General features: G+C 32.6%; 1 protein-coding gene across 12 annotated transcripts in view; it reads right to left on the bottom strand.

The window, feature by feature from the left end:
• Nucleotides 1-799: 799 nt before the first annotated feature.
• LOC136417650 (uncharacterized) overlaps nucleotides 800-26420 on the bottom strand; it is a 60549-nt gene continuing 34928 nt past the window's right edge. For 7 of the 12 annotated variants that reach the window (XM_066403443.1, XM_066403442.1, XM_066403436.1 and 4 more), the window contains exons 2-3: nucleotides 2898-3035; nucleotides 800-1494 (exon numbers count right to left, since the gene is read on the bottom strand). In XM_066403443.1, coding sequence (XP_066259540.1) covers nucleotides 1334-1494; nucleotides 2898-3035 — 299 coding nt within the window. In that variant the 3' untranslated portion in view covers nucleotides 800-1333. Of the gene's footprint in view, nucleotides 1495-2897; nucleotides 3036-3551; nucleotides 3936-11927; nucleotides 12284-16037; nucleotides 16210-22224; nucleotides 22433-26420 lie in introns of those variants that run through there. The other 5 variants (XM_066403437.1, XM_066403441.1, XM_066403444.1 and 2 more) reach the window with 5 other exon arrangements.

The raw sequence follows: 26420 nt of genomic DNA, 5'->3' as shown, positions 1-26420 counted from the left end.
CGTTTTAATAAGTTAATTAAATTCCTATCAATAAACAGGTTTGTTCGTTGTTTATACGTACTATTTAATTGAGTTTGTATTGCAGTTTTTTAAAATCGAATTTGTACCTGTTTTTCTTCAAAACTAATCCTTAGATTTGGCATTGCAATACACCATTAAGTGTGGTTTAGAAAGACCTTTAATTTGAGGTTTCACTTCATTCATGTTTCAATTTTTAAAAATCGGCTATTTTGCTCTACACGTGACGTAAGCAATATTAAAAAAAATAACCAAATCTCAAAAGATAGTATTTTGTGTCCTAGTATAGCTGTTTTTTTAATTTTTTTTTAATAATAATTAATAAGACATTTAAGGGTGGGAGGGGGGGGGGGGGAAATTAGATGCCTAATGTATATAGGACCTACATACTTGCTTTAACGCTTTTGAAATCTATAGATATGTTAGAAGACAGAGAATGCCTTTGAGTTACTGAGTATGTTAGAGTAGCAGCTGGGGTTAGCTTATAGAGCAACAAAGACGATAAATCCGATCCGTTTTTAATACATTTGGTTACACCTTAGGGTTAACTGAAGAACATATCCCGTCTTTATTCGCTTTTTCAATGCCCACGATATTTTTGCACCACAAACTAATAAAATTCTTTAGGTTTAACTATTACGTACACCCATAAAGCCCATACACTCATAAGATATTCGATTATTTCGTGCTTCATAAGAGACAGTTTTTCTTCCATTTTTGCAAGTAGCTACTTGTTATAACAATAAATTCCATTGAAGTTGTTAAAGAAAGCGTTATGCCGGTATTGAAAGATTTATTGCATCCGTTTAAAATACAATAAATTTTGAGATTTTTTATTCATTACAAAAAATTCCTATGAAACTCTATAGTTGACTATGTAGACACTCATCTCAATTTGTCATTGAAATCAATGGATGATTTACAATGCATAGAATATACACATAATTCCTACACTAGTATTGGACATATCACATCTTTTAGTTACAATACCTAGCTAAATCTATTTTTACAATAATACTTTTGAGTATATACATATTATTTAGAAGCAAATAAGACACTATATGCGGTCGGGGACGTCTTGAGACAGTTAATTGTTCCTGCTTTAACAAATGGGATTACCTGCCTTTTAACTTCAACCACAGCCACACAGGTTTACTTAAAATAATAATATACTAATCATCTGTCAATCAGCCACACTAACCAAGCTCTCATTCATTCCCAACAAGCTTAAACTTCTAGTACAAAGCTCAAAAAATTGAGCTTCTCCTGAAACTTGAGTACCACATCATTAACGATTCCTTGATCACTAGTTTATCTATTCAGTCGATTGGCCGGCCACTGCCGGTACTACTACCGTCGTGGTGGTACTGGAATGAGCTTGTGGTCGTGTGTTGTTGACTTGTTCAGCTTGGAACGTTTGGATTGAGTTGCTGTGAGCCATGGCTAGCTTAACGGCTTCTTCGTATGACGGTGGAGCTAAAAAGGAAATAAATTTTAGAATTTTAGTGAATTTAAGTAAACACAGACGAGAAGAAGTGAACAACTAACTTGAAAATTAAGGTACAGGGTGTCTCGAACTCGAAACCCCTAGACTTACTTTATGGAAAAAGAAAATAATATGAAAAATTTAACCTATGGGTCTTCAATAAGGTTGGATGACCTCCATTACAATTCATTACAATGAAGAAGTTCACTATAAAATGTTCGAGTAGGGAGTTGGCCGGAGTAATCAGTTATTTCAAACAAATTAACTAAATTTAAAATCAATTTAAGGTGAATAGAATAATTGGAGTATACAGGATGTCCCAGAAAAATTTGCCTTATATAAAAGTTGTTTGTTTTCATTCTATAGGTCGACAGAATAATATTTTTAATTCTGTGAATGGGAGATAAATGTCACAATTTTCAATTAATAATATCCTAATTTGAACTACGAGCCTTACCTGCATCTTGAAAATCACAAAAAATTAACTAAAGTAAATTTTCGAAATATCTACACCAATACATTTTTCAAGGATTAAACCAAAATTTTGACGCATTATGAGTTCGGTTATTGTTTCCGTTTGTACGGTCTTGAATATTATACCGTAAATTCTCTCTGCTGTTAGTTACGGATTTGTAGAACAATGACTTCAAAAAACCCGGAAAAAAGAAATCTAATGGATTTAAATCGGAACGTCGTGGTGGCCAAAAACTCTCGCTACCCCGACCAATGTGTCAACGTCAAAAATTCATATTTAAAAACTCCCTTATTATAGTATATATACAAATGTATATTTCTGATGTCAACATTAGTGAATTCATTATGTGGGACATTCATAGGAGTATGAGACAATTTACGTATCACATTAATGAATCAAGTTGTTCGTTAGCACAGTTATGAACAATTATCGATATTGTAAACGTCAGCGAATATGTAAAAAATGCTAGATGTAGCATTTTATTATTTTCATGACCCACCTCGTAATGCAAGTTTTTAACGAGTTGCTAATATTTGTAAATCCTTGACAGTTATTGAAAATATCTCGAAAACAGTTAGAGATACGGGTTTTTTGCACGACACCTTTTTGATCTGTTTCAACCTAGCCTATTAATTGGCTTGAAACAGAATAAATTAGCCGAAGCCAAGGCCCCGGTAAGGGTGCTTTCTAGTCTGCACATTAAGAGTTTTAAGGATTATTCGTAATTTGCAAAATTAAAAAAATTACTTTAACACTCTACAGATGAAAACAATAAATTTTGCGTATGGCAAGTTTAGCTGAATCGCTTTATTTTTTTACCGTCTTGCACTCAATACTCTTTTGCATCATAATTTCTGGGAACACCCTGTATATAAAAGTACTCAGAGAAATTAAAGGACGACATGCCTTGGTACTCACCATCGTCATATTTTGGAGGCTTATTCAACTCGTTGGAGATGGTTATGTGATCCACCGAGAGATAGGCATCTGGGTACTGGGATTGCTGGCCTTGCACCCTGCTACTGATATTGTAGATTCCATTGTCATCCGGTAGTGCTGTAATGGAAAAGAGACGAATAAATTCAAATTGAAATTTAAAGCGATCATGCCTTAGTTTAAGTTGGACTGTCGCGTACCAAGTGTTTGAACCAGATATCTAAGACTAAGCCTAAAATAGCCGTCGCGGGATTTTTTCAAAGTTTCTGTATTTTTTACTTAGAAGTTTAATTTCTTAAGCTCTAGGATTTTACCTTATAACAAAGGTGCATTTTAACAAATCAACCGCCAACACCGCATCATTAATTTAAACACCTGTGCAACGACCATGAAAACTAGCAGTTATTACAAAATTGTGGTAAAACATCTACAAAAATTATGCACATAAAAACTAACGACTTCGTTGAAGGACTAAAATTGCAAACTCGGAAACTGTCCGTTGCCAAATAAGCGTTGCAGCCAATCATCAACGTGGTTTAAAATAGTCGTGGTTGAGTGTAATTGAACCCTCAAGGTGATAAGATTGGAAAATAGATTGGGAAGGATTAAGGTTAAAGAATTTCCTCTGGTACATACCCAACAGTATAATCCCGGTAATGGGCTCGTAATCGCAAATACTCCTCTGCTGCGTCTTCAACTTCCATTGAATGTACACGTAGAGGCAAAAGAGCGCAAACACAACGACAACGAACACAAATTCTAACATCATCACTCAAGGAACGTACATCAACATTTAGCTTTGACACTCATACTTAAAATCTTACATAAAATTAAATATATCTGGGAGAATGCAAATAAATCGCAACCTTTTCTGATAAAGCTTTGGAGTGGGTTGCCACGACGGTTATTAACAAACATTGCTTTCTGCAGAGATAAATTTTACAATTAATAATAATGATGTTTTTTCCATAAATATTAGCACTCGTTTGGGTAATAGCTTACAAGGTGCGAATAACGTTAGTCTAAAGCACACCTGAGTAGTATTCGGTCAGGTGTGAGTAGTTCGCTGTTTGCGGTTTGAATCTGAAAACAATGTGGGAGTCCCTATGTTAAAAATACAACAAACAAAACAAGTTTGAGTAGCCAAATGAATGCTGGTAATTGATTGTTCCTTAGGAATGCGATTGTTGGACAAGAAGTGTGGCAGGAAAAAAATTTCATTTTCGGACGTTGCAGAGAAGGGTCTTTCTTCACGAGAAAAATCCTTAGGGCGCCCGACCTGGTGTTCTATCGGCCAGATAGCGCCTACCCACTGAAAACCTCGGGATTCCTGCGACCTTATCCTGTTTCGATCCAAAACGGAATTTACGTCACATCTGGACAATTCTGAAACCTCTTTGCCTCAGAAGACATTTCCTCTTCCTTTTCCCTTCAACCACTCTACTAGAACATTTCCAAAATTGTTTTTTTCTTTGCTTTGTATTTTATAAATTATAATTTAAGTATTAATGTAAGTGTTTTTGTCATAAGTGCGGAAAGACCAAATGGTTAACAATCTCCTTTTCTGAAAATAAACATTTATATATACAGGATGTCCGCTTCTGGAGTTCAGCTATAAGAATCTTTGTAACCAAAAATATATGAGATTGGTTAAATCGGGGAAAAGTTAGACAATTTGGAGGTTAAAAATATGTCGTTTGAAAGTAATGTAAAATTTCGTTGACCTTTGGAGGTATTCGAAAAAATTTTAAATTTAGGAAAAATGTTATTATTTTTTCAGCGCTTGTGACGCGGTAGGTCAACATAATTGACGCTTTATCATTGCAACTCTTCCTCTTCTCTTCACTTCACGCGGGAATTTAGAACGCGCGCACAGGAAAATTCATTTCCGGACGTGTAATGAACGATACGCTTCATCATTAGACTCTGAATCCAAAACTCCGTCCCCGTCATCATCGGAATCCAGAGACGTCTATGGTTTGTCCTGCCAGTTGCATCTTTGTTTCGCTCTTAATTTTTTTCTTTTTTTTCCTACATGATAGAGCCCTGTTTGGTGGAGAATTAAAAAAAAATTCCTTCCTTGTTTTTTAGTCCGCTCCATTATGGAAATCGGTTATTCATCTTATACGGCACGCTCTGTTCTTTCTTCCTCCTTTGCCATTTTTGCCAGAGACGGCATTGCTGCAGCGGCTCTGGAGTTAAGATTTACTCACACGCGATTAGCTCTTCCCTTTGTTCTTGGAAAGTGGAGCATTGGAATTGCAGTGTTGGTGCCGATGACTCGCAGTCCCTGCAATCCGGTCCCATTTTTCCTTTAAAGGTTCCATGACCGTTGAATGCCTTTGTTACGTAATAACTTAAGTGTTTATATCGGCACGAAGTCCGGAATTTCAAGTTCGGGATTAATCGTTTAGTCCACTGACCCTTATCCTTCAGATTTGTCCAACGTTTTTGTCATTCTCGAATCGTCGTTTTTCTTACTTCCCTCCTGATTTGATTCGTTATTCGCGGAAGTCGACTTAATTCACTTCTTAACTCGATGATTAAGCCAATGGGGGAGTACCCGCCAGTACTTGTACTGCCTCGAGTGATACTGTGCGGTATGCCCTAGTTACATAATTTAGTACTAATCTATAGTAAATACTATCACGTGTAAACAGACCGAATTAGCTCTAAGTATTAGTAAAATTGAGAGTGCGAGAGAATTCAAACTCGTTCTTTTTACCAATCACTTATACGCCCTCCTAACTTTCTTTCAACTCACATTTTTAACTTGAGCAAGTAAAAAGGTACAAGAAACCCTATAAATTGTGAAAATCTTGGATATTATAGTATTTATCTATGATAATCTTGAATATTACACCGTCTATTCAAGTTTGCCAATGTTGTGCGAGCAGGACAACGGTTGAATTCGGACAAAGAGCGATTAAAGGAAAAACATTCGGGAGTATTTGCAGATTCAAAAATGAGAATTTTTATGACTTTTTTGTTTTTTTTTTAAATTTGTTCTTCCGAGCTACAGGACAAAAACTTCCTTTCTGTGAATTTTTGAAATACTTGAAATTTTTAGGTCTGCGTGTTCATAATGTTATAGGTACAGTAGACATTACTACTGCACACTTCGTGCAAATATCCAGTTAGATTTTTTTACGAGCATTTGTGGCTACTGATTAGTGCAAGTGGAGAGTACTAATGATTAGTACTAAACTCGGGTAAACAGGGTAGTACGTATATATTACCCCTATCAAGGCCTTTTTTTGCACTCTTGCCATCATCTGGGCGTATTTCTTTATTTCCCGCATCCATCCCTATATTGGGGCGATATACAAGAGTGTTGATTGCACCACCCCGTAGAAGACTAGCCTTTGTTGCGTGGACCAAAGAAAGGTCTGAATCACCTAGCTTCTCTGTATTAAAATTCGATTGTTGATTCGAAATTTATAAGATGACGAAAATCATACTAAGAAAATTTAACAACTTATGTTGATACTTAGCACAGTACAAGCAATAATATAGTAATTGCACACGCAACGTCAATTTAAAACTTTAGTAATTATACGAGGTGATGGCGTCAGTTCTTTATGATGCACGTGAGATAATTTTTATTGTCTATCTGCCTAAAGGAAAAACAATAAACGGAGAATATTATACAAATTTATTGCAGTGTTTGAGCGAAGAAATTAGGCAAAAACGACAGATTTTGGCGAGAAAAAAGGTCTTGTTTCTTCAAGATAACGCACCAGTCCACACTTCCGTCATCGCGATGGCCAAAATCAATCAACTTGGTTTCCAACTGTTTCCTCGCCCACCCTATTCGCCAGATTTAGCGCCCTCAGATTATTTTTCTAAACTTGAAAAAATGGCTCGGAGGAAAGAGATTTGCCAATAATGAAGAGGATTAGTTTGAAGTTGATGCCTATTTTGAAACATTTCAAGTTTCTTACTGTAAATAGGATATAAAGGCCATAGAACATCGCTGGAAAAAGTGTATCAATCTCAAAGAAGACTATGTTGAGAAATAATGTAATATTTTACAATTTTTTTTCTTTAAGTATTAGGTCGGGTACTTCTGGGACTATCCTCGTATTAAACATGCCAAGCAGAGAAATCGTGAATTGCAGTTTTAAAGTAGTATTTAAAAAATATTCCCATGATTATAAATGTTTACAAATAGGCAATGAAATGAGACTCTTGAATGGAATAGGATTCCCTCCTTTACGAAGCGGAAGAGTTCATTTACGAAGGAGAGGAGGCCAAAATGGAGTTAAAGGTGTGAATTGGGGAGCGAAAGGTCTCGTAAGGGTTTAATTGCACTTCCAGCTTTACTACTACCATTAATTAAAAAGATATCGAATTTTCACGTAAATCATCGAAATCTGCAAATTAATTTCAAGGAATGATCATCTAAATATGATAAAATATCAGGAAATATTTAAAAATTTGGCCAGACCAAATGGAAATGGTACATTTAAAATTATTTTTCACTACTGGTTTTAAAAAACACCAATACTGGATGAGGTGACTGACTGTGGAATATAATTTCTACGAAGCCTCTTTTTTTCTAAAAAGGATGAATAACAAATTAATAATGACACGTATATGCCTCTTTATTTACCTAGCGAGCTAATCGACCAATGTCGTTATCATCTCCATTGCTTTTTTACTTATGATTGCCATGGAAGTGAATGTCCAGTGAAACGTTATCATTGATGTTATGATCCAAAAAGTGTCGTCTTTGTGTGTTTCAGATTTTATTTATGGTTAATCTAGGTAAGTTTATTATAATTTTACAAAATCTTGTTAAATCTAGTAGTGGAAATAATCATATATACATTGCAGTTCTGAAATACTTATGATATATGATAGTTCTTAAAATGTACAATGCGGCGTGCTTCGAGATTTAGACAAGTCATAATAATGTACTTTACAACCTTGGTGCGTAACATGGTATTTTCCATAACTATCTTTAAAAGGCACTATTATTAGGTTTGACTGATTAGGAATTTGGTTGAACCTCAATCTGAACCATTATAATTTAAATCACACTAACTATACGGAAAATGAATCAATATGATAACTACGAATTTCATACATGTTAAACCAAACGGGGCAATAAATATTAAATTTGAACTAACGTAAATGGTATAATAGGAATTCTGATCTTAAAAGTTTGAAATCACAACTAATCTGAAGTAACACGAATTTCAGAAAGCCCATTTCGCTCGAGTATCACGAATCTCAATTAAGTAAAATTAAGAGTATTATTAAACCAGGTTTATTGATTTAGGTAACGTAACGTAAAGTTAACGTAAGACCACGAATGTTACATAAATAAATATATAAACTTCCCAATGTGTTTGAATTATAAATATTTAATTCAGGTTAGTTATTTAACAGTTTCACGTTATTTTAACCTTATGTTACGTGAATCTGTAATATAAATCTGCCTTTAAGGAACTTGCGTAATCTAAATATTTGAGATTGATATTCGAAAGAAAATTCGAAATTAGAAAAATTAATACATTTAAAATCAGCATTACAAATTAGCAAATTAATCAGAAAAATTAATTATTTTGGATCGCGACCAACTTAAAGCAATTTGAGTATGTGCATATGTATTATGAGTATTACATATATATACAGTAAAATCTCCCTTGACGGACACCTCCGATAAGCGGACCTCTCTAATAACCGGACAGTTTTCTGGGGACCAACTCTTTCCCATAAGATATTCTAATAAATATTTCTCTATTAAGCGGACTGTCTATTAAACGGACACGGACATTGAATCTAACTCCATTTTTACATTTTTTCTCTCATAAACGGACATTTATTTAGCCCGCGACCAGGAAATAATTTTCGAATGAACGTTGCCGTTCCTTTTAATATATTTAACGAATGGCAACGTTTTGCCTGGCCGCACGTCTTTCGTAGGGGAATTACCGGACTCCCGAAAGGCATATTATGTATGTATAACCATGCCACTATTTTTGTCTACTACATTTGTATTTAACGCAACGTTCGGAGTAGTCGTAGTAGTAGTAGTATTTCTCCTTGTGTGTTTTTAGTGTTTATATGTTAATAATGGCTCCAACAAAACGTCTGTTAACTTTAAAAGAAAAGCTGCAAGTAGTGGAAGTTTACGATAGAGAAAAACTTAGTGTACGTAACTTAGCGGCCCGATTTAATATAGGAAAAACCCAGGCAAGTGAAATAATTAAGAAGAGAGAACAACTATTAAACAGTTGTGTTACATCATTTAACTCGGAGCAGAAGAGATCATTCTTCAAAACTAAGGGATTTAACATCGACAAACTAACTTATGAATGGTTTGTTAAAGCCCGGAATAAAAATTTTCCTATATCAGGGCCTATAATTCGATCAAAGGCGAAAGAACTTGCAGAAAAAATGGGGTACCAGGATTTTCGCGCTTCTTCTGGATGGCTTGAAAAATTTCGGATTCGACACAACATTACGTTTCGTTCAATTTCAGGAGAGGCTGCTACTGTCAATACGGAGCACGTCGCCATTTTCAAGAACAATATTTCGGTGTTACTGAAACACTACGAGCCAAGAAATATCTATAATGCTGACGAGACTGGCCTTTTCTTTCGTGCCTTACCCGAAAAAACATTCGCTTTAAAAGGTGAAAAATGTGCGGGTGGAAAAATGGCCAAAGAACGCCTCACTATTTTACACTGTACAAATATGGCAGGTGAGAAGGAAAAGCTTTTAGTTATCGGAAAATCAGCAAGGCCTCGTTGTTTCAAGAAGTTGGACCTACGTACTTTACCTGTCACGTGGTATTCAAATAACAAATCTTGGATGACAAGTAATATCATGACAGAATGGCTACAAGTGTTTGATCACAAAATGGCCAGGGAAAAACGGAAGATTTTATTATTTATGGACAATGCCGCTTCTCACCCAAGAGACCTCAATCTGCAGAATATCAAAATAATTTTCTTACCACCAAATACGACAGCTTTGTGTCAACCATTGGATCAGGGAATAATAAAGAATTTTAAAATATGTTACCGCTCAATTATATTAAGACACATTTTAATAAAAATGGACAGTGTTAACAACGCTAATGAGTTAGCCAAATGTATAAATGTACTGGAGGCGGTGTTTTTCATTCATTCAGCTTGGAAACAAGTATCTTCTACGACCATAAAGAATTGCTTTACTAAAGCTGGGTTTAGATATGAAGTTACACCAATATCAGGTGAGGGTTGGGACCCAGATGACGAAGTCCCGTTATCAAAACTTGCGGAGGTGTGCAAAATGATGAGACATGCTGGACATGAACAAACTGATACAGATGCTTTTATTAATGTTGATAACGCTGTTCAAGTTGAAGATCAAGAAATGGAAGTTTCAATTTCTAATGAAAACACGGAAGAGATAGACTCTGAAGATGAATCGGATACGATGATATACAACAATAATATGAGCGATAGTAAAATACATTCTTACAGTGACGCGTTTAATAATGTAAATAAATTAAAAGAGTTTTCTTTGAAGAACAGTGATTTGAGAGGATTCGAAATGTTAAGTAAGTTAGAGATACATTTTGAAGAGGATTTTATGAAGAAAAAGACCCGTCAAACTTCAATTACTGAGTATTTTACTTCTAAACTTTAGTTACCTAAATATGTATGTATATATGTAGTACATACATGTACATACATATACGTACTTGTTAATTTCTCATTTTAAAATATTTCTTTTTTTGTGGCTGATTAGTTAAGATTATTCTTATTTTACTCTCTTAATTGAATAAAATATTTATTTAATAAATAAGTTTTAAAAAACCCATCTATATTTTCACATTTTCTAATAAGCGGACACCTCCTATAAGCGGACAAATAGAAGACGACCACCGGTGTCCGCTTATGGGAGATTTCACTGTATATATATATATAATTTGTATAATAAAATTAGAAAACAGAATTGGGAATCTCAAGCACTGCAAATATTGGGAATTCAAACTGTCTCGAAACCTGAACTAACCTGATATCAGGTATTTCATTAATTATGAAATAACATCAGTATTGGAAATCGGAGGTTAATCTATTATAAAATGGAATCGCATCTAACTTAAATCAAATCGAATATGACGTATGAATGTTCAAAATAATCAGAAACTTGAGATCATAACCTGAACTAAGCTCAGAATTAGGAACCTGGACCAATATTTGGCAATCACGACTAACCTGAGTTTCAGGAATTTCAATTAACCTGACGTAACCGAAGCAGGTAATTCCATAATATCAGGAATGCGAAATTATAAGTAATATTTGGAATTGCAACTAACTTAAAGAAAATCGGGTTCTTTATAAAATATTGAATATAATCCGAATCTTTGGAGCCATTAACTTGAATGAAACTCATTGTTTGAGATCACCAATTTGAGTATTCGGAACCACGACTAACCTGAATCAGTAATTTAAGTAAAGTTGAAGAAATGTGAATATCGGAAAATTCATGTATCGCAACTAACCTGATTTATCTTAAGAATAATCTGCCTTAAAGAAGGCGCAAATTTAAGGTAGATATAAAGAGAAAAACTGCACCAAATTAATTGAACTCAGATAGGAATACGTCTGATAATGTGATGACAAGGGTTAAAGTAACTTTACATTGGTGCATGTAAATATTTTTTATCTCAAAAAAATGATAAAAAAGCATTTTCAACAACCATTTTTCCATTAATTGGTCCGATAACTGTATTAATTAAAAAACGTTTCAAGGTTCCAAGTTCTCACTAGTATTTGATAGTGGATACTGTTACTTGGATTAATACCACTAATGGTACTCGCTTTTTAAATTTTATTGTTGATTATGCCATTCTAAACAGACTTATTGATATAGGTAGGTATTGATGTGAAGTTAATGGGGATTTAATGTAAAGCGCTGCCATTAGGTCAGAAGTTTAAATAAATAGAGCTTAAAGGCCATTAGTGGTCGTTTTTATATTTAATAAGAAAAAAATCCACAAGGACTTACGATAAAGTAACACTTGCGGCACTTGACAAGGTATCCTGTAGTACTCACTTCCTCGCTCTCTTACTCTAATGCGCCATAACAAGAAAATGTACAATAAAAGCACCACAAAAACCCAGAAGAAAGCCCATAACACTTCCATCACGCCACCAACATAGGAAATATTTTCAATAGGAATAAAAATAGTTTTAAATAGTAAATCAGTTCTCTGAAACCGGTAAGTCGTATTGTATAAATTAGGATAGCGACGTGGTTTTGTTTATCATATACATTCTACACTTCAATGTTAAAGATTTGAATAATGTAAAATTAGCGCGCAACACAGGTACTAGTAGTACTCCACCAATTTTCAAATCTTACTAATCTTGTAGTATCTACTGGTAAAGGTAAATTACCAATTTCAACGTTATTGGACTAACGGTTTATTAGGATCACCTTCAAAAGCGATAAAAGCAATTGTGGTTTTTATGTATTTATCACTGTAATTAAAATGGGAAACTAAAAACGATTTCGTATTGTTTCAGAGGAAGTTGTTTTATGTGCTAATGGAGGCCGTTCTTTTAAGGAGTGAGTATCATCCTAAACATGCGAGAAGCAGATGAGAAGAAAACTAAGTTGCGTTATTTACATACCCCTGTGTCTTTTTTTCAGTTCAAAGTCACGATATACATGCCATATTAAGTAAAGCACTAGGTATAAAATACCACAGCCACATCCTATCAAGAATGGTGCAACTAGATCGGCACTGACGGTCGACATTACAAGTCTTGGAAGTGGTTTGGATTATATCATTCTCAATTCAGGCTCGCTATTTATAATTGGATTTTATCTTATCGTTAATTGAAAATCCTGTCTAGATATATCCAAAAATAGCCGGAATAAGGAATTCCTCAGAGTTTAATCGAACTAAAAGTTCAATTGAAAATTTCCGCGTTAAACAGAGTCTTGGAAAGTCGCTTCTTTCTGGGAATGGTTGTCTCCGCAAGACTTTCTACCCTGAATTAACAACCAACATAACTCACTCATGTGCATAATGACGGTTTTGCCCATTATATTGTACATTATATTAATCAGCACTGTCGTAAGCTATTCATTGTTTGAAAAGATATTTTTGAATCGAATAAACACTTCAAATTCATTTCCCGTCATTAGATTTTTATGATATTTTGGTTTAAATTTAGATTCCTCCACTTAAAAACGAAATTCCTCCTTAAAGGATTTTCCTGAATTTTGTATAGATGTACTACGAATCGACGCAGGTGTCTAGTTAGAACTTTAATGAGCGTCAATTAGGGTACCACTAATGATAATTATCGTGAATGTATAAGCTGACGCAAAAATTTTACAGTCCAGAGTGCTATCGAACGTCATACAGGGCGACTCAAAATTCAGTAAAAAAAATTTAGGGGCATATTTTTGAAGTCAAAATAAGGCGTTTTTTTTGCGTAAACGTGGCTCCGCGAATGCTTAGTTTTCGATATACGGGGTGTTGAAGATTGTCATTATTAAAATTCATCGTAGCTATGACTGCATAGTTTGACAATTCTACGCATTTTCTGCCGAATTTGGTTAGGCTGAAATTTGATACGTTTCGTCTGGTTTTTCGTTTTGATGAATCTACATTTGCTGGATTTTTAAAAACGGACAATTGTACATTTGCCCGACATTCATTATTTTCATGGCCTGGCTAAGGGGAACGCGCCAATAAGATTTCCGAATCGTCAAATCCCCATCATCCGACCACCATCCGACCTCATCAGCATCTTCGAGAAAATGGTAGTTTTAAGACTTCCAGGAACGATGCTGGCACACCACGAGAAGCCCGCAATCCAGGGCCAGAAGTGCAGATTCTGGATGCAATCGATGCCAATTCTACTGTGAGCATTCGAAAAATATGGCACACTTTGGGTGTTTCTTAAACAACAGTCCTTCTGATTTCGCATGAGATCAGCTTATCTTTGTACCATCTGCAACGAGTTCAAAGTTTATTATACGTTTTTATTTTTTTTATAACCTGTTTTCTATCTGCATCGTTCCTAAGAGTCCTAGATTTCAACAAATTCGACAAAAAACGCGTAGGATTGTTAAACTATTCAGTCATAGCCTACGGTAAGTTTTGATAATAACACACTTTAGCACCCTGTATATCGAAAATTAAGCCTTTGCGATTCCACGTTTATAAAAAAAAGTCTTATTTTGACCTTAAAAATACACCCCAAAATCCTTTGTACTGAATTTTGAATCACCCTGTATTATATGAAACTTTATTACTTCATTTTATTACTTCAATTTAGTTAGTAATTGTTGTCTAAGACAACTTTTTCGTTAGATATTTCTCTTCAAATTTCTCAGTCCCCATGGTTGTGGGGCAAAGTGGTCTCAACACGTCTTATATGAAATGCGTAGCATGTTTCGGTCGCATTCGCAGCATATTGGGCTATATTTGGGAATAATGAATTTTTTACAAAAAAAAATAAATAGAAAACATCGCAGATTAAAGAAAAATTTTACTAAATTAAATGTTTAAAAGAATGTCGAAATGGAGGAAAGAAATGCAATGGTGTAATGGAGAGGTAATTTTTTGACATAAAAGACGATAGATCTAGCCAGTGTCAACGGATAGCTATTGTTTAGAACGTTATTAAGATTGAGCAATTATCAAAGTTCGTGGTACTCTAAGAATCACAATATAATTTTGATAAGAAATAATCCAGGTCATCGTCCAGAGGCTTTCCCAGATATTATCAACAATACCTTCATGATTAGAAATTAAGTTTTAACGCATCGAAACAGACGCACAAAAGATTAAAACGGCTGAAACTTCGTAAAATAAGCAACGACCCAGTAAATCCATAAAAGGGGAAGTGAAAGTATTAGAAAAGTAAGGGGAAAAATGGTCTGTCAGAACTGAATTTGTGTAAGATTAAAAAGCTGGTATCGGTTTAAATAGGTTTCTGTATGTATGAAATTCAGCCATTAAAAAAATCAATGCATTAGTTCTGTTTCAATATTTCGTCTGCGCATCCACTATTTAATCCTTAATGGGCCTGTTCTTTATGGATTTGATACAAAAAGGTTTCTGTCACCGAAATAAGAAAAAAAGCTCATACGAACATGAATCTTTTTCACTTTTTTTCTAAAATACAGGATAATAAAAAAATATTATTTTTAACATTTTTTCCTAGTATGTTCGTTCGGGCATTAAATATTTTTATGAAAATTGGGGAGTATAAAATAGGTAGGGACATATCTTTTAAGGGGAAAATTAAGTTTTAAATTTTACCAGTGACATTCCCATTGATGTGACCTTGAACATTTTAAACAAAAAATATGATATGCCACTGGTTTAAAAAAGTAAAAATAATTTCCCGAATGTTGTATATTTCTTTAAAAAAAGATCTATTGAATGTTTTTCATAGTGTTTTTACCGTTTTCGTGGAAAAACCTTTATTCGTTAATTAATATGAAAATTACGAGACTAAATTAGATCTATTACGTTACTTATAAAAGAACAATTAAATGAAGTGTTGAAAATGTCTTCCACTTGCAAGAGTACATGCTTCGGCCCTTTTTTGCATATTGCCTATGAAAAATTTCTGCTGTATTAAATGAATGAATTATGCGATTTCTCAGTTCAAATTGTTTCGATTTATTTTTTTTCCACGAAAACGCTTAACGTTATAAAAAATATTCAAGAGACTTTTTTCACAGAAATATGAAGCATTCAGAAAATCATTTTCATTTTTTTTAACCAGTGGTGTATTTTATTTTTCGTTTAAAATGTTAAGGGTCACATCAACGGGGATGTTACTGGTAAAATTTGAAACATTGCTTTCCCCTTAAAAGACGTGTCTCTACACCTATTTTACGCTCTCCAATTTTCACAGAACTATTTAATGCCGGAACGAACTTATTAGAAAAAAACTAATACATTTTTTTTATCACTCTGTATATCAGACAGGAAACGAAAAAGACCCAAGTTCGTATGAACTTTATTTCTTATTTCGATTGCAAGAACCTATAGTAAACAGTTGGTAAACTTATTCTGAAACACCCTGTATATTTTCGCTTATACAAATATTTCAATAAAATCAGGTGAACTTGTTCATTTACCTCCATTCTGTGACAAATTTCTTCTTCTATTTCCTGCATTTTTCTTTTTATTACAACAACACATAAACACTATGGAAAAAATGGCTGCGAAGCTCACGATTCCGAAAGCTATGATCACAGGAAAATCAGGATCATTTCCAGTGGTGGGATCACTCATTTTAACAGACCTCTTTTTTAATTATTGGTTTATATTTAATCTTTTACTTTGTTACAATAACTAGAGATGAAGCTAATAATTCCGCCTATTCATTGCAAGCTTATTTAAAAGTTTACTCTTAAAGCTTATCTAATCTTCGATATACGTTACAGTTCAGGGGTAGATAAGTAATGAAGTAATGTTTTGTAATGTTACTTATGGAAGTTCTATTAATTAAATTTAGGATTTTCCTTTGATAATCGCATATGAAGCGTTGTTATCTTGAACAGGGGGATCAATTTACAATTAGCAACCCATTATGATCGGTTTGGGTCAAGCTTCCCATTTACGTGATGTTAATTGAAGCCATCGATGCCTCACTTTGAGCTTTTTTTATTGGGCTTTTCAAAACTTAATTGACTCTTTAATATAATTGATTATTTTTTCAAAATAGAATGAGACAGAAGTCGATGATGAGCTGAAAATTAAATACTGGCCGTTAGGATTATAAAGGAGGATTTAATCCATAGTTAAACTTATGGTTACATTGGAGCATATTTGTTCTTCACTTTTTCTTGGAAAATATTCTTATAATAGCCATTTGCTATCCTTTTTGACATCAATGAAGAAGAAAAGGAGATTCTCATTTTTTGATATATAAAATCTTTTATGCACTACTACTGTGTTGAAGATACTGAACGATTTGTCCAAACAGTAAATGAGTGACTGGTAATTATTAGATTTAATGGAAATTTTTTTAATTTGCCTGATAAACTCACAGATATTATATTATCGCTTAATTGCACGTAACTAACGATGCTTTTGATCTATCAAGCCGGATATTATTGACACTGAAGGTAGGTGGTTCAAGTACCAGCAATATCCAGAGAGGCTTATGTCCTTCTGGATTTCCTATCCAAAGAGATGTTTTAAAATTTCAGGCATAAAAAGTTTATTAATGAAATCAACTGAATAGGCGTATAATAAAATGTGTATAAATGTTTCTCTGGAAACATATTTTCAAGCAGTATTACTGCATGGTCCACAAAGGTCCTCACTGACCAATTTGGAAAGACTTTTTAAACGAAACAAAGCGTAATGATTTCTAGTCGCATAATATTTCTATTTCATGTTCATAATGTTTTAATTATAGAATTTCTTGTCTGACCAAATTTTGAACTAAATTCTGGACGGTGTTTGATGAGAGCGAAGAATTTTCCACGGAAATAATGAGCAATGGCCGCTCTTGATATTTTCTTATTGTGAAGATAAATGTGTGCTGGTACTGCACATGAGAGAATTTTCAGTTAAATGTCGTCGGATTTCTCTTTACAGCCAGCTTTACCATAAAAACTGAAGATGATAAAAATAAATAGAACGAGGGCTCTGATAAAATCTAGATCAACTAAAAAATATGCAAACTTGAATTTGCCTATAAACGATGTAAAGTTTAATTTATTTTACTAATTTTCAAATTTGTTAAGGTTTTAGTATTTTGTGTGCGTTTATTTTGTTTAAATTTTACTCCTAACTAAATGAAGTAAACAAAATTGTGTCGTGCTCCCTAATTTTCCTCGACGAATTAAAGTAAAATAATCCCACTTAGAATCGTTAAGGTAAAGTAAAATATAATTTTCTTTTCAATTAACGTGGCGTATATGAAATGGAAATTTCTCTCGTTCCGCAATACAGTGTAAAGAATACCTTCTAGAATTTTCTTTAAAATATGTGAAAGAAAAAATTTAATCAAAAGTTCCAAAATCAGTGTATTAAATATCTTTGGAAATGAAAAATTTTGGAAGAGATAAGCAGTACTTAATGATATTGATATATGATAAGAAGGTAGAAAGCATATATTCCCCCTGGGATTTCCGAAGCTAGAGAATACAAGTGCTCTGAGTTGGAAGAAACAAAGAAAATAAAATAATCTAGGGGGAGAATAGGTGTACGAAATAGTATTTAAGTTTTACAATTGGTAGAGAATTGTTTGCAATTGGATAATTCGTTAATTTCCAATAGTTAATACAAATAGTTTTTCAGAAGCTTTATATCCAGAACGCCTAAAATCTTTGCAGATGGAAGTAGCAGCTGTGATGTTTGAATAAGTTTATTATCAAATTCAAAAGTTGCAAAGGACATATTATCCGGATATTGAGTTCAGTGGAGTACAAATTAAAAAAAATTCAAACCATTAGTTGCCGTAGAAACTAACCATTAATTAAATTTCTATTTTGACTATTTAGAGAAAATATGAATTAAGAATTCATTCATCATTTCATAGATTTTTCCAATTATTAATTATTGATAGCATTTACTGATTTGTATGTAAATGCTGAAAAATACTTTTAGAATTTCAGAGTGCAAATAATGAAGGAAGGACATGTTTGATATTTATAAAGATGTTAGGTGTGGTTACACGATAATTTCATCTATTTGGAAAACGTCTGGTAACCCTAATCTGGAGAACGCCTTTCCCTGTTATGAATTGAATATCTTTGGCCATTTAAATTTGAAGTAATAAAATGAGAAAATTGATAAAAGCAACAATACAGGGAAACTCATTGAAAACTTCCCATCAAATTGTATCAAGAAAAAAAAAGAAAATTTAGAAATAAGAAGAAAACTTTAAAGAAGAAGTGCAGTTTTTCTCTCACAGAATATTTCTTCTTCAAGTTGCATATTTGCATATAAATCACAAGAGAGCAAGTGCATTTTCTCACAGCACATACAATTTCAGTAAAGTTTTGCAGTTTATCAGAATTTTCTCTCTTATTGACAAATTCAATTATCAATAGGATTGTTTTTTATTCATTGAAATTGATTGTCCCAAATAAGTTACGTACCTTGAAGTAGACGAGTATTATTAATCTAATTTTCTCTCCCACCACCAACCTTCCTTTTCTTTTTGAATTTCAAAAGCACATAGCACAATGACATTATCATACAAAAAACAAAAGTGCTTGGTCTCTATATAATTATATTAAAATCGCGTTTAGTTAACGTAATGCTATTTCGAAATTAAAAAAATCTAAAAACAATAATGACCTTGTAATCATACAATCTATTACGATTTGTTCCTCATCGAGACGATTATTAATATTGCGTTAATAAAAAAAATAGCTGATACTTATCTTCAACTATCACCTAATCAGATAATTTTACTCGCTTTAGGGCTAATTTTTTAACTTTTCAAATGAACTTCAATAAATCATCAATACATTAGTACATTGGAGAAATGCTTTTTCATTATTCCAGTAGTGCCATAAAAACAGATTCTGAAATAAAATCATGCAGAATTGAGTAATGTTTATTTAAAAAGAATCATGGACGATTTTTTTTGTTTCCAGTAAGGAGCACTAAAATAGTATTATAAATACATAATAATTTTATTTTAGCAAGATTATTAAGGGAGTAAAGGAATTAATAGTACATATTGGTAAAATTAAATGGGTATTTATCATCTTGAACCATAGATATTGTAATATTTGACCACTCAAAGCAATAAATTGGCTAATACTTTTCAATACACATTATCCAATTGATACACAGTTGTTATCTATAATATAATAAGCTGGAAGAGCGAAAGTTTGAACTATCAGCTGTAGATGTCTCCATATACTAAATGTATCTTGCAAAATATCTCTGAATATAGATATAAATCTAATCTCGAGAGATTTTTGAACGATTTGATTCGTAAGAGTGTCACTTTACGCTTCTCAGTATTTATTCTGTTTGTTTATGTAGATATATTAAAATGTTGCTTTGTTCCATTTAATGTTAAAACGTAGTATTATTTTATAGAGCGGCAGAAAACATTGTAAAGTAGTATTGTACTTTAGACTCTGAATGTTGTAGACGTTTTTCGAAAATTTGTTAGCAAATTTCCATTTTATCATTTTATTACCTACTTTATATTCATTGCACCTATAGCTGTACGAAACAAAAAATTCTAAACTTAAACTATTTCTCGCAGAAAATAAATTTCCTATTCAATGTAGTGTGTTAAACGATTTTTGACCAAAATTTTGAAGAGAATTGGATGATGAGGTAAAATGTGAGGCATTCCACAAAAAAAAGACTTTTCCTTTACGTGACTTTACGACGTGACGTTTATCTGACCCCACCGTTTCATATATGTATACTCTACATTGCTCTATAATAGGTTTTCATCTTTAGCAAATTTGAAGTCTTCAAAAAGAACTACTCTATAGCAAGTTTTGCAAAACATTTTTTATGTAATTTTATCATCTTCATCCACTAAAATGGTAACCTTTTTTTAATGGAAAATTTATTATAGATATCTTGCTCTAACGTCTCTGGAGTTATTGAGACTCAAGCGGGAAATTTACCGAGAAGGAAAATTGGTTATCAAGAGTCAACTTATTCAAATTACTTGATATTAAGTAATTTTAATAAGTAGTTAAACTCGGCGTTAAAATTAAATTATTAAAGTTCTGGCAACTTCATCGAGAGGATAATTTCCATGGAAACCAAGGAATGCGTTGATATTTACTGTTTGGCAAACTTGCCATTTTAAAAATAATTTAACCTCTAATCTGGTTTGTACGTAGCTAATGGCATTGCACTTCATACAGGGTAAATTTGAAAAATTTTCAGTTTGAATACAATTAAATCCCAAATGTTAAAAACGGGTTCCGAAAAGTGGAAAAGAATCGATTCACACTGTTTAGAGAACTCGAAGAAAACATTCTCGAATTTATTGGGTGCTCATCTGTAGTTAAATCGAAAAGGGTGTTGGTTAGCTAGAAATAGAGCATGATAGAGTGGGTTGCAATCAAAAACTGTTTGGCTGTGTTTGAAGAAATTGATTGTCTCTCGCAGTGAACATGAACCTTATGAAGGTTATTGGAATTTATTTTTCATTAAAAAAAATGGTAGGAGGGTTTGCAGATATTGCTGATCTCTTGTCAAAATTTATTAAAAAATATATCATGGTCCAAATGAAGTAACAAATTTATTTATCTGGGTGATTATACGCTGCTGCCCTGTGATACACAGTGTGCAAAATTAAATAAAGAGGTCCTTATAACGAACTAAGAGTTGATGGCAAGGAACTGATATATTTGTGTTAAATATAGCACAATTCTCTTAAAAAAAATATTAATTTTGCTTAATCACAATCATTCGATTGAAGCGTTTAGTGATAAATCTTCTTAAAACATTTCAAAATTAATTGATATGGGATGGACGTAAAACTGCCTCGAACAACTCACTCTTGGAATAAATATTTTACGGATTAAGAATAGCAGAAAGAGCCAGCAAAATAATTATCGCCCTTAAAAGGATTTATCAGCAATTCTTATTAGCATTTGAATAATTTTGTTCATATACTAAACAGTACGTATACGTACGTAATTTTGTATTACTAAATTCTAACTTATGCAATATAAAAGTGCCGATTTTATGTGCTCTGAAATGTGGACTAAAGTGTCTACATTTCAATTCAGAGTCAAATCCGAAAACAGAAAGCGGATGTTATTGATTTAAAAGTCGGTTTACAAAAATAATTAATTTCGCGGCTTTAGTTATTTCTGTTATCTGCGTCCCATAAGCTCCTCGAAAAGTGACTGAAGTGGACTCAAATATCAAACAGAGATAATCTCTGTATGATATTAAATTTTTCTAAAATTTTTGTATGTTAATGTGGATTTTGCGCTTTTGAAAAACACATAAATCCCTTATTGTTCAAAAGTTAAGCCATTTCAAAATCGCTTTATCGTTGAGAAATAATGTGGCAAAAAAAAATTGAGCAGTAAGTGAACGTTTTACATACTCGTGTTGTTCCATGGTGAGAATGAAAATTGTAAAATAATTGACCTCCACTAACACAGATGTCTACATTTTGGGCCCAAGAGTGCTGATTTATATTTTCTGATGATTTATCGCCTTCATTATAGAAACCGTAATATACAGACAACCTAATCAGATTATGCTAAAAAGCATAATACGTCGATAATATTCTGGATAACGTTCGATGGACAACATACCTCAACAAAAGAAAACATTTCTATTTGAAAGGGGCTACAATACCTTGACGAACTGTTGGATTAACTCTACTGGCATTTACACTCCTTATATTGCGCTGTCTTTCTATTTGTCTTTCCTCTCTTTGACGCAATGCTTCTTGCGTTTTTTTCCAAGCAATTTTCAGACGAAAACACCATAAATACAGTATTATTAAAAATGCCACCACAGCTATCACCGAATATGCCGTCGCTGACATATTTTATGGAATATAACTAACTAAAACTGACAAGAGCAAACTAAATATAATATTGACAACATTTTAGAATGGCGAAAAACGTTATTCGCAAATCACTAATCTAATCAGTTAAATTACTAATATGGTTTTTATCATTTTTAAGCAGTACTGATATCAAATACGAGTATTATCGATCAGTTTTAGATAACAATGAAAAATTGAATATCTGTGCTTGCATGTTATTAAGAACTTACCACGCCGTGTACATGTAGCCTACACGATATATACAGAGTGTTTCTGAATAAGTGGTAAAAAAGTTAATGGGTGAATCCTGAGCCAAATTTAAGACGAAAAGTTCATATAAAGACATGTCCAAAAAATGTTTCCTCTTCGATCTACAGGGTGTTAAAAAACACTTAAATTTTTTTTTTTTTATTAGGTACTTGTTTATTTTTTATCGAAACTTGCTGAAAATCTGTACATATCATACGCCGAGTGATTCCTACAGACGGAAATTTTCGAACTTTGATTTCATATACGGGGTGATGCGGATTGATGGGTCTTGAGCTCTAATTTATCACATTTTTTCTGTTAACATTTCATTTATTTTAGACAAATTTCTGAAATCTACATTGACTTTTTCAGGTTCTTGCAAAATTTTGCTTAAATCAATGGTTTAGGTAATATTCGCGATAATAAGCAACTGCTTCCTGCAGACGCAATTATTAAATCAATGTCAATCAACAAAGCTTAAACGAAAGCTTAACTTTATTTAATGTGATAGTGTTTTAATTTTATAGCAGCTGCTGAAAATTACCCCGACCTACTAATGTAAAAAAAATATGTGGAAAATGAAACCTCAAGATCCATCAATCCGCATCACCCACCATTACCATGAAATCAAAGTTCGAAAATTTCCATTTATAGGAAACACTAGTAGTAGAAGTACTATGATGTGTACAAATTTTTAGTAAGTTCCGATAAAAAATAAACAAGTAATTAAAAAAAAACGAAAGAAGAAGTGTTTTTCAACACCCCGTAGATCGAAGACGAAGCATTTTTGGACATGTCTTGATATGAACTTTGCGTTTTAAATTTGGTTCAGGATTCACCTATTAAAATTGTTACCATCTATTCAGAAACACCTCATATAGCTTACCAGATTATCAGTTTCATACAATAGCTGGCATTTGGAAAGTAAGTTAGGAAAAACATTAAAAAATGGACCCCCTTGAGACATCCCTACGTCTCATTGGCTAATGTACTGTTTGGTAACATGTTTAAAGTTTATGAATGGTCAAGATTTTATTACTTACAATAGAGCTTTTTAAGTAATTTGATAAGAAAATTCCAGCTCATTATCGAAATGCACTTACTTTTACGCGCAAATAAACGCATAATACGCACAAACGTTGTACGCATCGCGGTCCGGAAGACGGACTACGCCCTTGAATGAATAAACCTTACTGAAAGTTCATTCTTTCAATTTATTCGTCTCAAAATTAGGCCGCAGGCTTAATCTTCTTCTTTCAGCTCTCTGTATGTAAATAACTATTTCATGTCTCGTCTCTATTTGATCTTCATCTCTATTAGATTATTTCATTTTCGTGATTGACGTATGTACTTTTTCCAGGTAATTAAGTCTAACACAGAGAAGCAAATAATGGACTGATCATAAAATGCAATTGTTGCTATATATTTCTATAATCTATAGGAATAGAATTTTTATTGCTGGGAATTATATCATTTCACAAAAGTATTTTCAGTAATTTTAAGTCATATAATCTAATTTAATTTTTGAGCCCTACTTTTTATTGTTCTATTGCTTCTGGATGATATTTTTTTTTTTATTTATTATAATTATAATATGTAATTATAATAAATATATAAATATAATATATAATTTAATTTTAGAAATTACCGCGAGAGTTGTGAGAATCTTTTTATGAGGAGTAATAATAGGCATAAAATTATTTCTGCCGAGAACAACTTTATAGAAAATAGCTAGACTTCATCATACTTCGTAGATTCAAACACATATCTATATTTGGCAAAAAGAGTCACTATACAGGCGTGCTTTAATAATGAAGAAAGATATTCGAAAAAATATCTTAAGCAGATTAATTTGTAGGTGTGTCACAATAATATACATTTGAGGAAACAAACTGTTCGAAAAGGTTTTGGTATATGTAGAAGAAATCTTATCGTTAGGGTTAGTATATTCATATAAGTGATGCGTTAATAATATAATAGTTATTTACCTAACAAGTGCATAAACTGATATTTTGCCGCTCGCTGATTGCAGCTGCCGAACGACGTGAAGTATAGGTCGATGAGCAATCGAATGCGGTAAAAACAATTTCGCACGTGTTAGGTAGAATGTTTTTTCTATAAGAGTGTTAACTTCATTGTCTGTAAGTTCAATTAAATATGAACGTGCGATAAAACTTGTAGATGCACACGTGCGATTAAAATTTTTACAGCACGCGTATTAATGTTCACATTACACGCGTCAATGTTGACATTGACACTGATACATACACTGATAGATACACTAGTTTGCGTGCAGTAAGACTTTTTACCGTACACATAGGGTAACGTACCATTTTCAGTCAATAAATGTATGTGATGTAGATTATTTTCGTCTTCGAAAAAAAAGGTTGTTGATTCAATATTTTAGTTGAGAAGTAGTAGTGAATTATCAGTAGGTGATTTTAATCGTATTTATTCATCTAGTACTTTAGTTAGAAAAAAAACATCCAGCTATACGAGAGATATGTGCGCTTTTTCTAATTAAAGCACGTGTCTCCTGTTATTATTCTTCCTTTTAACTTTTCTGTTTTTTGTTTTTGAAAAAGTATTTTATATAAGAGGTGTAAATTTCGCCACAGGTATTCAAAGATTTTAATACATCATATTTGGAATATATAGAATTTCCCAAGAAAACACGGCAAAATTATATTTTTTTTAATAAGACACTCTGTGTATTGCTACTTTGTAGGGCTTTCTTTCCTGATTCCAAGTTTTCTCGTTATCAAGTTCCTTTGATATTTCAAGAATTTTAAAATTTTGCATAATTTTGGAAGTAGTAATTAATTGTGTAAAACTTTGTTCATTTATTCAAATTTGTATCCTATTGATATTGATAAAAAAATACCGATATAACCAGATAGAAAAAGGCCATCTCGTCTATTTTACGTCTAAGGTGTGAAAATCCGAATTAAGACGGCAGTTCCTTAAAAATAAAGCATTTTTGTTTTTCAACAAAAACATTCAACATTAAATGATTATACTTCTCAGCGTTTTCAAGTAGCAGGAATCCGATAAGAAAATACAAGCTTAAGTAAAGTGATGAAATACTGTATAATCCTTCTGCAATTTCTAATTGATTGTGAGCATTAAATTATATAAAATTTTATCAAAAATTACACAAATATCACTGTGTATGGTGTCTGTTTTCTGCATGTTTTATATACACATATTGCAAGAAGATATTCTAGATAATAAATATTTCATACTTGTCGTTTTGAATTTGTAGCAAAAATGAACAAAAAATACACATTTTTCTAAATTTAAAAAACGGTTACTAAAAAGAGTGCTCTTCTTTTAAATCGAAACGGGTCACAAGACAACTTTCCTGTTGTAATTAATAGTCAAATAGAAATAGATAGATACCTAAAAAAAAGGGACCAGTAACATAGTTTTTTCATTTGAAGAAATTTCTGCAGTTTTTGCGTGGTTTCATCATCAGAGGTATTTCAAAATTAAGAAAGTCATGCACTTATGAAAGTCATTAAAAACTGTTATTTTACGTGACTCTGGGATTATTGCGGGGTCTCATTTTATCTCGCAAAATTCTACTCGTACACAAAATTATGCGTTTTCTAAGTGTTTATATAAATAACAGTTCCTGTAAAAATGATTAGTGTCTAATAAGAGCATGATATTTTTATAAGATCATAATACAAACAGGAAATGAAATTAGTAATATATTGGAATTACTCACAAGGAATAGTTAAAGATA

The sequence above is a fragment of the Euwallacea similis genome, chromosome 29 (genome assembly GCF_039881205.1).
Source record: "Euwallacea similis isolate ESF13 chromosome 29, ESF131.1, whole genome shotgun sequence".
Lineage (NCBI taxonomy): Eukaryota > Metazoa > Arthropoda > Insecta > Coleoptera > Curculionidae > Euwallacea > Euwallacea similis.
This window is presented reverse-complemented; position numbering and strand designations above follow the sequence as displayed.